This window comes from Anguilla rostrata, chromosome 4 (assembly GCF_018555375.3).
Source record: "Anguilla rostrata isolate EN2019 chromosome 4, ASM1855537v3, whole genome shotgun sequence".
Classification (NCBI taxonomy): Eukaryota; Metazoa; Chordata; class Actinopteri; order Anguilliformes; family Anguillidae; genus Anguilla; species Anguilla rostrata.
In genome coordinates, this window is record NC_057936.1 from 50,949,982 (window position 1) to 50,963,110 (window position 13,129).

At 43.3% G+C, this 13,129-nt stretch overlaps 1 protein-coding gene across 13 annotated transcripts in view; it reads right to left on the reverse strand.

Moving 5' to 3' along the window:
- Nucleotides 1-4,909: 4,909 nt before the first annotated feature.
- eya1 (EYA transcriptional coactivator and phosphatase 1) overlaps nucleotides 4,910-13,129 on the reverse strand; it is an 82,534-nt gene continuing 74,314 nt past the window's right edge. For all 13 annotated transcript variants that reach the window (XM_064333070.1, XM_064333077.1, XM_064333073.1 and 10 more), the window contains 6 exons: nucleotides 11,993-12,051; nucleotides 11,723-11,883; nucleotides 11,435-11,549; nucleotides 10,982-11,103; nucleotides 10,156-10,256; nucleotides 4,910-7,090 (listed from right to left, as the gene is read on the reverse strand). In XM_064333070.1, coding sequence (XP_064189140.1) covers nucleotides 7,010-7,090; nucleotides 10,156-10,256; nucleotides 10,982-11,103; nucleotides 11,435-11,549; nucleotides 11,723-11,883; nucleotides 11,993-12,051 — 639 coding nt within the window. In that variant the 3' untranslated portion in view covers nucleotides 4,910-7,009. The remainder of the gene's footprint in view (nucleotides 7,091-10,155; nucleotides 10,257-10,981; nucleotides 11,104-11,434; nucleotides 11,550-11,722; nucleotides 11,884-11,992; nucleotides 12,052-13,129) is intronic.

Genomic DNA, 13,129 nt, shown 5'->3' on the forward strand with positions numbered 1-13,129 from the left:
TTTATCATGTGCCACCCCTCTGATTTATTATGTGCCACCCTTCTGATTTATCGCGTGCCACCCTTTGAATCAAATACATTTTTAGCTATATGAGAAATATGCAGAACAAATGGTAGAATTGTGAGAGTCTTCTGACTTTCCTATATAAGAGGCAACTGGTAATTCCTTAAATTATAAAATTACTCTTAATTGCTAAATGACAAACGATTACATTGGATAATATTAATTGTACAATTGTCGATTCAAGCTATAAAATTATAACGCATCAAAATGGCCATCATACAACAGAATCCTTGGCTCCAAAGTCTTTTATGCTGTTTCTTATCACGAGATTCCACTGGCCGAAGTCTGTTTAATTTCACCCTGGATGCTCTGTGTGCTCGGTCCTAAACCTCTGTGAACCCTGCATGACAATGCCCCCACTGACATGTTCATCGACAAAGACGGGGAGGGGCCCCCCAGGTCTTTTTCAGAATGTGATGATGTCAGCGCGGGGTCCTCTTTGTGAACGCCCATCCGTGCTGACAGGCGGAGCCCCCCGGACCCCTGCCCCTGTGTGTCAGCCCCTAACCCCCCCCCCCCCCCCCCCCCCTTCTAAAATACCTGTGGGAGCCAGGGCAGCACCGGTTAAAAAACAATAAGCACCAGACCTGATTTAGCAGCACGGTAATAACGCTGGTATGATGATATGCAGCCTTAAGTGTTTTTTTTTTTTACAGGGGCCGATCACAGGCACACAGCCCCCTGTCCAAAGCACCACGCGAGCAGAAGCAATTTATGTATTTAACTATATGTGCGGTGCAGTGCGTGGACTGCGGCCATTTTAAAGTTCAAACTGGACTGCAGCTCGCTTCAGAAAGAACTCCCGGAGTGTGAAACACATTAACTACTGCATCTGGAGGAACATGCCACTATTAATAGACTGGCTGGTTGTAAAGGAACTCAAGCAGATCAGGTTCTTTTGTTTGATATGTGTGTAATATAATATTTTTTTTCTTTCTGAATGCGATACACTGTTTAGTGGCACTCTGTGAAAATCTGCATGAAATCCCTGTCTGGGCGGTGGTGTAAATCTCGGCGGAGTTGCTTATTATTGAGTTACAGTTTTATGGGTGCTGGGTGCTTTCCTGGGAAAGGCAGTCCAGCATTGGAGGCGATTGTACCCTTGTACCAGGCAATTATGTCAGGGGGATAAGAAGCCTGCCGGGAACAGATAGCGTAGCGCCTTGTTGTCACTGTAAAATCTGACGACTTAAAGATTTAAGTACAGCATCAACAAAATACCTTTCTGCGATGAGGATTATACAGTATGTAATTACTAATAGCATTAAACTGCTATATGTTTGTTGTATAAGCTATATTTAAGCCATATGTTTCAATGGATATTTTATTGTGAATATTATGTGTATTTATTGTATGTTATTGTACATTTTTTGTCACAAACATCTCTGGGATTACACTCATGCAGTGTTTCCATATGTGTTTTGAGTAAAGTGGGACAGTCAGGACAGTATTTGAATATTCACTACTACTAATAAAAGATCATTTTAAAGCGTGTGAAATATGCTGATTTCTTCACTGCACTGCCAAAAAAGGCATCCCTGCTCCAGCTGACCTACCATACATTTTCAGTGTGAATTTTCATTTTTGTGTCTGTGTATGCCAACAAAAAACCCATTCTGTAAAGAAGGTCCTTTTTTCCCCACTGAGAGGCAAGGGCCCAGAAGGTCTTCTGCCTTTCAGCTGTTCAGAAGTGGGAAAAACACAATATAAGGTCATTGTGTTGTTGCATTCCACGGATAACAGACCGAACTGCTGTTCCTGGCAGACAAGCCCTTCTCTGGACTATCGTTCAGACGGCATCTGAAAACATAATTAATTTCAATATTAAAGAGCGGGGGCCTAAATAAAATTCCACGCATGCTTAATTCTCCTGTGTGGTTCTCCGGGAGAAATGCTTTCTTCCTTTTCCAGTATAGCGTTACACGCTGGACTGTCTTTTCTTTGACCACCACATAAAGGAGGTCTCATAAATATTTTTCACGTGTTATTTTAACTAACTCATCTCTCTGTGGCAAAAGCGGGTTCGATGTTTTAGAAACTCTCTGGGCGCAAGTGCTATTGTAAACGACTGGGTCGGCTCTTACGAGAACGCAAACTTAGCGAAGCGCCCTGCTTTTACAGAATGTTAGAATGATAGCACGTGTCTCAATTATCTATGTGTGCTATCCACTTGTCTGCTTCCACCAACAAACTGCACTCTTACGACACAACTTCCTCCAGTGCCAAAGGACACCGGTGCGGTTTTGGGACAGTAGACGATACTGTGGTTTTAGAACACAGCCCTTATGACCTAGACATGAGCAGTTCCATTTCATGCTGTCCACATATTTGCATTGTAATGTTAATGAGTGCTGGTTTGTTTGACAAAAACATTTTATACACATCAATCATTTTAGAGGGAGAGATGTGAAATTTAATATTCAGTTAGCGTGTTACATTACAGTTAAATTTCACCCGCATGAACACTATATTTGGTAAACAGCCACACAAATGCATCGGCAATGGATAATTTACACTACTTTGTAAAACACCTGCAATTTAGCATTTTGTCCTCTGATACATATGGAAAAAGTTTGTGTATGAATACACAACAGAATGAACTCATAATAATAATAAACTGAAATTTATAATTAACTGAAAAAACAGACCTAAGGGGGCTCTGCTTTTGAAGGGATGTTGCTGACACATAATATAAGCTTTATTATACAGTAAACAGGTAGATCCTTTTTTCATAAAGATAAACTTAATTTAATAAAACAATGCAAAAATGTCTGACTTTTTATAGATTGTAGAAATTTAGAAATGTCGGCTTAAGCTGGTATTAAAATAATAATAATAAAAACAATTAATAATATTTTAAGTTAAGAATTAAAATGACTTTGCAGCTAATGTTAATTGTTTTTAAAATGTAAAATTTGTTGGGTAAACAATTTTAATGAGTTTCATGAGCTGCATACATAATTTGGGCATTAATTAATTGCTAAGCAATTATAAACCAGGTTACTTACAAGTTAAATAATAATTGATCTAATGACACCATGGCTGTTCCCAAATAATTACATCATTCTATTAGATCCCCAGCTGCACATTAAAAATGTTGATGACAAAAAATTGTATGAGGGCTGTCAAAATGTCTACACCTACAGTATATTTTAAGTGCTACTACAGTCAGAATACCTCAAGCCATCTTTAGTTATCATCAAAACAAAGGAAGTGAGGTCTAAAATCAATAATATACTAAAAGCCTTATTCTCTTTGCTTCACTATTGGATACTATAGCCATTCAGTGGCTTTATTTGTCAGTTTGAAGCTTCCATAGAGAGCAGAACATTAACACAATGAATCAGGGCCAATGCCATGCAATGCCAATGCAAGGCTGGGTGTCCATTGGAGAGTATAGGCAAAATCAACGTTTACATTTGGTTAAATCTGATGCCGTTTCAGTGTTATTGCAACCAAAATCAAATGAAGCTGCTATAAATTAAAAATGTAAAATGCTATCACGTGATTGGTGATTTGTACATGCAGGAAAAAGGAAGCTATTGGGAAGGGATTTGTAACCTGTGATTAGTGTGAGGGTCAGTGTTTTTATTTGGTCTAGACCTCCAGTAGATCTTGTTTCTGTTTGTTTCCTGACCCAAATTGGTTTCTGAGACTGGCAACACCATTGTGGCTCCTGATTGAACTGCACTACTACCAGGGAGACGCTGCTTTTTTCCATGGGGTTTGACAGAAAGGCAAGCAAGTAATGCTCCGGATATCCTCATCGCCATTGCTCTCCACACAGGAGACGAAGGGCTTTCCGTGATTATGGACATGTTACGTTTACACTGTCACAAATCCTTCAAGCAGCTCATTTAATCCTTCACCCAACACAAGCAGGGAAATTGGGGGATGGATTTAAGAGTGTAGAAAAGCCTGCTAGTCCTCCTAGTTAAAACAATCCTAGCAAAATATTTTTTTTTAAATGAGAGGATGTATAATTGTTCCTGTGAGCAAAATTTGAAACAAAAGCACAAGAACTGACATTTGACAAGAAGGAAGTACGAAGAGAGAGGTCGCATTGTATTATATGCTGTATGCTATCATGCCAAATGCACTTGACATTACAATATTACTCCAATACAAGAAGTCAAATATCAAAATATGACATGTTGCAAAATATGTATGAAACCCATACAGCCATAACTGAGAGGTGCTTTTTTTCTTTCAAAGTACCGGATTCAGCTCTTCTCCTTTTCTCCTTCACCATGACGCAACTAGCTATATGCTTCTCTGTAGGCACCCAAAGGTCAAATTTAGCTAAGTTCTGTGACTACATAATTTTTCATCTTAATGAACATCTGTTTACCATGATCTTGTATTGAATCATACACAGACTTTTAGTGCAAAATTCACAATTATATTCCAATTTAGAATTAAATATTTAAGATGCATAGTAAAGTGAACAGAATATGAAAATGCTTTTGAATATAGTTATTGATGTATTGCAAATCCATTTTGATTTACAATACAATAGTATGACCTGTATTCTTTTGTTGTGTGGCTTATTAAAGATTTGTAAAAATAGCTCTTTAATTGAAAAATAAAATAAAAACTATTTTATACCCTGGATACGTGCATCATTAATAAATAACCATTATAATATAATAATAATGACCATTCTTCTTGTTAAAAATGTGCCATTTATAAACCAACATTAATGCATTAATTATTCAGATGTTAAATGTATTAAAATTTCTTCATATCAATACATTTCATTCTTTCTTGCATTGTTCTTACTTGAATACAAAGAATGTGATGATTATTAAATACTATTTGATTAACTAGAAAAAATAAAATGTACTTTAACAGTTCACAAATCAATTTTATTAATTTAAACACAAACAAATAATAATGTCAAAAAAATCTGTACACATCTTTTGCAGACACAACAAACTGTGTTTAACAATGAGGCCCAGGTAATGTCAATTTTCCAGTTTGCATTATTGCAACATAAAAAAAAGCTTGCTGTACTGTATCTATAAAACATTTCATTGCCTACTGTTACCTTGATCTAGCAGCAAATATGTTGTTCCCCCTTGATACCAGGGGAAACGTTGCTTTCAAAAGAGCAAAAAAAAATTAACAAAATAAAAATTGCATATGTGGTGAAAAATATGGTTTTACATGTCGGCTTTGGGACAGAGGCCCTCACCAGCAGAAACTGAGCTACAGTGACCGTGTGTGGGCAAGGAGAGTCAGAGACAGCTAGAGTAAGTTCCTGGGTAGGAGATTCACAGTTGAAAGCACACACATGTTCTCAGCCCTCTCGAGTCATGGCTTCCTCCAGGTCCGAGACCTAGGATAATGCCAGGCCATATTCCGAGTTAGCATTACGAAGATGGGCGTTATGAATTTAAACTACAGCGATCATAGAGGACACGGAATACGATTCAAAAATCAAAGTAACATGACTCGTTAAAAAGACTACTTCATACAAAATAATGCTCGGTGTACAAGAGTTTTTGTTTTTTGCGCTGGTAAAAAAAAAAAAAAAGTAATAAAAGACATTCTAAGCTTTCGATGTTTCTTCTAGGGAGGCTGAGGTTAAACCTTGCTTTGTTCAAATAGTAGTTACATTGGTTATAGTGTCTCTCAGACCTCTGCTAGGTACCAGACGTCTGCATAATCAAACCCCTTCCCAACTTTAATCACTCCTTTAAACATGCTCTTTGTTATTATTTTCATGGATGCCTGGATGTGGGATTTAAAACCTAATGACTTATCTCAAGTACTCAATTTAAAAGTTACAGTTCAAAGACGTGAGCTCTAATATAAGGTATCTCTAAAAAAAACAATTCGAAGAGTGATTTTTTTCTTCTTCTAGAAGAGGCTCTCATTTTTGATTAGATTTGAGTGGAGACTCAAGGCCATCACAAACTGCAAAACTGGGACAGGGTAGCAGGTAGAGAAGATGAAGAGCTTGAACGAAATAGTCATTGACACTTGACATCCATGCTTTTGGTCTTGACAAAACAAATTATCACAAAAAAATCCCATTATCTACATATTTATATAATGAACAAAAAACCTTGAACACATCAACACTTTTAAGGCACAGCACCAGCCGATGTGCAACCATGCCTTTATACTTCAATTAAAACGCATTGCCACCGTCCAACAGCATGTACCTAAACGAATAGTGAAGGGAGAGTCCAGTGATTATAAATTTACACACACAAAAAAAAGAGATCTCTTCTGTACACGATTGTCTCAGCAATGTAAATAAAGTTTCTTTTCTTAAATTATTAGAAAACCTTTTTCCATAAACAACTTCTTCTCGGTGGGATGGAATCAAAAAGTACTTTGCATTGTGAAAAGGCACAAGTCTTACACTGAAGTACCTTGGAGGTTTGGGGGTGGTGGTGGTGGGGGGGGGGGATGGGTTGCTTTGCTCTCACACCCTCAGTCCATAAATAAGAACGCAGGATACCACAGAGACAATGGTGATCAAAAGAGGGCCTTCTACAGGCGGACGAGTCCCACTGTCTTAGCACTGGGAGAGGCTGGGCCGGAGGGAGGCCGAGTGGAGTTTAGGTCCGGTGAGGCTCGGAGACGTCGGTAGCTCTGGTTTCTTCACAGGTGTGAACCCTTGTAGAGGCGCGGCACAGACAGGGCTGTAAAACATTTTGATGGCTTTTTGAAAGCAGCCAATTCACAGTAACCGGGGCCAGCAGCTGCACGGCCGTAAATTCACTCTCCTCCGCTCAGAAAGAAAGGTCAGGGGTTAAGACGAACTGTGGCTGTGTGTCAGCGCGCCGGGGGCGCGTCGCTCAGTTTGTGGCGGAGACGCTCGGGGACGCTCGGGGACGCGGGAGGAGCGCGGCGAGGTCCGCGGCGGGCGGGCGGGCGGGTTGGGCGCGGGACGGGGCCTCCAGGGAGTCAGCGGGCCGCCGCCGTACCGCTACAAGTACTCCAGCTCCAGGGCGTGGTGCAGCGCCATCAGGTCCGAGTGGCTGGAGATCCTCCAGAAGGGCATGTTGTGCTGCGGGAGGAGAGCGGACGCGTCAGGAGGCAGGGACACACAAGCGCCTGTGCTGGGGCTCGGCCACGCCCGGCGGCTCCAAACCCCCCAGCCAGAAACAGCCTCAGCCCTCCTCACTGCCACCGTAACACCTGGAGCACTACGCCTGCAGCTACCGCCTATGGGGCATTCTCCATTTGGAACTCCAGCTTCAAGTCAAAATAGTCTGATAGGTGTAAAATCCTGAAAGCATGGTAACATACGCATTCATGTTTGATACTGTCCAAACAGGCTGGATTTATTGGATGGGGCCTGCCTTTCTTTAAAATGCAAACATTTTCCTGTTTTTGCTCACAATTCCATTTCTGGGATTTGGGAATCTCAGGCTAAAATCTGATTAGGCATTGCTTTTCGTATAAGAAATCCACAGGGAATTAAGGGGTTTACCTTATATGTAAGGGATAATGACCTTGGGGCATTATGCAGTTCGAATGGGCGACACAGAGGTAGTAAACTGCCTGAGGCGAAGACAAGGGAAATCTCCCTAGAATTCAAACTGCGCAATGCCCAGCCCCATGGTCATTATTCCGCTTACACAGCGGCTTACCAATAAAAAGCATAATTGTAATCAAAACATGGATTTCACAATCTGCAATTATATTGCAATGGAAACGTCAGGTATTCCAGCAAATATTGCAAACCCAATACCACTTAGCAACCAACGCCTCCCTCAAGTGGGTTAGTTATCAAGCTAGCTTTATGCTAGGTCCGCCATCACTCACATTACCTCAAATTAAAATTCAGTTTGGTTTCAGGTCAAACCTGTCTCACAGTATGCTTGTTATCATGGATAGCTAGCTAACTAACTACTTAATTGTGTTCAAAACAGAGGCAAAAATATAAACGTAGTGAAGATATAACTACACTAGCTACTTTCTGCAGTCATTCATTTACATAAACCCAACTATGCATGAGTTGAGATCATTAACACTGTTGCAAGTATGATACTGTAAAAGCAATTTACGACAAACAGTCATCATTGTCCATGTTTGTTTTATCGAGTCAGACCGTTCATAGCCAGGCATATACAGAAGAAATAATGCACAGGTCCCAGCTAATCAGCCAAGCTGTTGTATAAAAACATATATACACACATTACACACAGTGACACACACGTATGTAAAAAAGGCATTGCTGAGTGTGCAGAAATAGTTAATGTCCAATCACTGCTTAGGAGTGCGAGTTAGAAGCTCTTCATTGAGAGAGATTCGAAGGCTGTGGAATCTGTAGGGAAATGAGAGTGAGGGGCTGTGGAAGCTGTGGGGGAATGTGAGTGGGAGGCTGTGGGGAAATGTGAGTGGGGGGCTGTGGAATCTGTGGGTAAATGAGAGTGGGGGGCTGTGGAATCTGTGGGTAAATGAGAGTGAGGGGCTGTGGAAGCTGTGGGGCAATGTGAGTGGGGAGCTGTGGAATCTGTGGGGCAATGTGAGTGGGAGGCTGTGGGGAAATGTGAGTGGGGGCAGTGAAAGCTGTGGGGAATGTGAGTGGGGCTGTGGAAGCTGTGGGGGAATGTGAGTGTGGGGCTGTGGAAGCTGTGGGTAAATGTGAGTGGGAGGCTGTGGAATCTGTGGGGAAATGTGAGTGGGGGGCTGTGGGGAAATGTGAGTGGGGGGCAGTGAAAGGGGCTTGTCAGGGACAGGCCTCTCCCTCTCTGGACCATTACCTGCTCTTATCAAAGGTAAAGGTCCTCCCAGGCATGCGTTCCGCTTAGTAAAGCTTGCACTGACCCTAAAAATGCTCTTTCCCTTTTGTTTTGTAAATTGCCTGTGCTTTTAAGTTTAAAAGCTCGAGATGTTATCTCATTCCTCATTCACAGATTTAATAACTTGGGGGATCGTGGGGGGGCTGAGAGACCTGCTTTTACTGGGTCCCTTTGAGAACCACTAACCCCCCCCACCCCTGCTTTTTTCCCCACCCCAATTTGCACTTACGGCAGACCGGTCTAGATTTCCTTACAACGTCAACGCTAAACTGCAGCGGGGTTTTGCACTGCTACAGGCAGGCCCGGAGACAGGCCTTCCAGTTCCCCTCTCTAGCTCTGAAACAGAAAGTCATTCCAGCGCCACAGTGCAGGGGCACTTAAACTCCACAGACGCGGAGGAATCACTTTTGCTTTCGTCAATCGCGAGCAGGTCTCTGTGCGCGCACTTGTCTCCAAACACGACAGGCATCATGGAGAGCCTGCAGCAGGCTTCACAGAGCGACATTTTTCTTTCTCTTTCTCTTCCTCCGTAAAGTTCACGCTGCTGAATTAGCCCGAGTGAAAACAAAGCCTGTTTGGACAAATTCTCTCCGGAGAAACGCTGATTTGACAGTGCGGATAATACCCGTGCCTGGTGCTTTGGGGCGGGGGTCTCCTCTGCTTCGCCTCAGCAGTGAAAACAGCTCTCGCCGTCAGGCAAAGCAGCTAGCGCTGCTGCTAATTAATGAATTTTTGGACGGGTGGCTTTATTGTGAGGGAATTCGGTTCACATCAAAGGCTTGGCGGAAAAGCTGAATGCGCCAGCTCCTTGGCAACGGACGGCAGGTAACATAAATCTCCTTGTTCGAGAAACAAAAGGGAAAAACAGGCCTGGATGGAGAAACACCTGAGCTGATATGCTGCCTTGTCTTAGCGCACATCAAAAGCCCACGCCAGCGCATTCTCATGCGCTTGTCATTGCAGCAAATAGCCTAATTTCATCAACAATGATTTAAGCCTCTTAAATGCATGTCCTATTTATGGGCAAGTCCCCTCCAACATGCCTGAAAGGACTTGTATAGCGTTACACATATTTATGCCGCTTAGGCTCTGGGCAGAAATTCTATATAATTATGCCATGTCGTCCACTCTGTCCTGTGACTCGCTCAAGAATGGCACTGATTCGGTGAGGGGGGTTTGTCAAGCGCAGATACCATTTCAATAAGCTCCTGGCATGACATAAAAAATTACCAAGCTGAAGAGGTGAGCAGAGGGAGAGCGCTCCTGCTCTTACATCACTGGGGTGTGCATGTGTCACGGCTCGTGAGCGAGCGCTGAGCTTTACCTTTTTAGAGCCTTGCTCCTCTTCCACTCCGTCTCCCACGACAACGTAAACCACTTTCCTCCCGAACCTCTGGATCACTCTCTCAAAGCAGCTTTCTTTCCCTGCAGAGAGCAGAAATGACTTCAGCGCCTCGCGACACCTCGCAAATCGCTTCAGTTCAATGTGGACGCCTCCTTAAAACATCATGCTGTTACGCGTAATACGCTGCGATAGATCATACAATGTAAACTGTCAGCCTTCACTTAGGGATACAATGAGATCAATGTCCTTGATAAAAAAAAGTCCAAAAGGCATTAAGCGTGTGTCGTTGTTTTCTCAGAAGACGGGACAAATGGAGTCCAACAGTCTAAATCAGGCTCATACGCTAACGCATTAGCACAGCATTTTGGGCCATCTCCCCAGTAGGAGTGATCTAGCTAGCCCCAGAAACAGCACTAATGTGAAGGTTGGTGTTTATTTTGCATTTAAAACGCGGGAGGGGGGAAAAAAAAAAAAAATGTCGGTGTGGAATGACATAAATTTGCAGAAGTGGTTTCATATGCAGGGCTGAGGCGCAGAGGCCCGCTTTGGGGCGGAGCTCGGGGAAAATAAGCCCGGCCTGATTAGACCCCTTCCTCAGAACTGCACATCAACCCTCTCCAGTGTCCGCCTCTCTGCGGCACCACGCGATCACACGCCATGCGCCCCGCTCTGTTTACACATCGCATCGCGTTCGCTGCAGCCACTCCCACGCCACGCACACACGGGCACTGTTCATGCGCACGCATCATGCGCGTTCACGCACCGCGCCGCTCAAAGCACACGGACGACATGAGAGGACACTTACCGATTTTCGTTGCGCTATAAATATTTTCAATTGGAAACACTATTCCCAGTCCATACAGCAAGACCTTTGCCAGAGCGGGTATGAGCTGCGTTGTTGTGACTAAAATATTCACACAGTTTGACCTGGAAGAGAAACAGGAGCATCACCATCTAGCACAAAAATGGTGGAGTTCAACTCCAACGTGAACTGCATTGGTCAGACACTTCTAGGTTTGCCATTTAAAAAAAGGACACTGTCTAGCAATGAATGACTGAACATAGTGTGTTATGCTAAATGAAGGCTTCACTTGGTTTTTCTCAAAATCAACAGAAGCAAATGAAGACCTTCTCTAAAAAAGGGAACATGATTTTTCTGTGCATTTCTGAGGCCTTGCCTTCTGAAATGTTTATTGCATGTGCTTTTTCCATATGTGTGGGGTATGCATGCATGTAATTTTCATGCGCAAAGCTCTACCTTGAGTGGATTAATGTTAGTGCTTTCAGTGCCAGTGTTAACCAGGAGTCTGTCAAGGCTTCAATTTCTGCTCGCAATTGCAACCAGGCTTCCCTTTTGGCTGGTCCGAGCAGACCTGAAAGGCAGGGAGACATTGTTTGAGTTGGAACTGCCGAGCGAATGCTCTTCTATTTCAAAACGTAGCCCGAACCTAGCAGTGCTCCAAATGGATTCTTAAAAATACACGCAGTCCTTTTTAGACACACTTCCCTCTCCGCGCATTGAGTGAGCAGTTTATTGGGGGATTACCTCCGACGTTATTTTTGTACGTGGTGTAAATTTCTTTTACTCGTCTGTAGCGGAAGGCCAGCTTTCTCATCCAGTCCACTCCCCCCCGCACGCCGGTGGCCAGGCACAGGTTGGCGCTGGTCGCCGCCGCGTGGAAGCCGTCCGTGGCGAAGTTGTACGTGCTAACCGGAAAAAGGAGGCGCAATTCAGGCGGCTGCGGAAGTCAACTGTGGCGCTGCTAACGCTGGAAACGCTACACACACGGAAACGGGCACAGGAAATCAGCCGTACCTCAGATCCTGACCGTTGTCGTCTGAGGAAACGTCATCGATGTGGACCTGGTCGCACTCCTGAAACAACAAAAAAAAAAAGAGTGCAGTGAGACAGGTGGCACGATGACTTCTGAAACTGTGTCCTGCTTGATTCAAGCGAATGCTAACAAAAACCATGTTTTAATTCAAACGGCAGTTACATATGCAGCATGTCACCCTGACTGCACACACACACAAATCTATATGCATCTGACCGTGTCCAGCTAGTTCACACACCTGGACTTAAGCAAGAATAGGCTCTGGACCCACCAGCCCCTACCCATTACACTTCTACCACTAGGTGGCTGTCTTGATATGCCTTCCTGAAAGTACAATCGATTGAGATATAATCAGCAGGCTTTAATAGCCATCTGGTGGGTAACTGCCATTTTCTATTGGTGAAATACACGAAGACACAAACTTTCACAGGAACTAAGAGATAGCTGCATGAAAGCAGCATGTGTGCGTGTGTGCGTGCGTGTGTGTGTGTGTGTGTGTGTGTGCTCTCCATCCAGGGTCTCTCTCTTCTTGGAGAGCCTGAATGGTTCTGCAGCTTGAAGCTGATTCGGCCAGTGTACACAGTAACACAAACCAGACTTTCTGGTAAATGTAACGTACTAGAAAAATTGAACCTGATGCTAACCGCCAATGAAATTATGACCTCTGATTGCTGCTGAGCCACACACCAACACAGCCCGGGGCCAGCTTTCTGGAGAGAGCAGACTGAAAATCTGTTATTAGTTTACCATTTATAGGAGTTCCACTCCACCCCCCTCCCCTCTGCCCCCCCCTCAGGAGCTCAGAATGTTAGCGAGCTTTGCTCGAGCATTCAGATCAACAAATTTCACATGGGGTGGGAGATGGAAATCTTTTTCAAATTCTGCCATACACATAATGTTGCCAACAATGCGTCTGGACGTGCGAAACTGAGGTTATAGCTAGATACTTTAGGGTAAATGTTTGCACAATTTTTAAGAGAGGGAGAAAAGCTATTTGATTCAATTTTCCCAGTGAGTAATTTCTCCTATTTTTAAGAAATTGAATAATGACATGAACAACTGTGTAAATAACTGCAGGTGATTTGAAGGATTTGTGTAATGAAAATGCATTTGCTGTT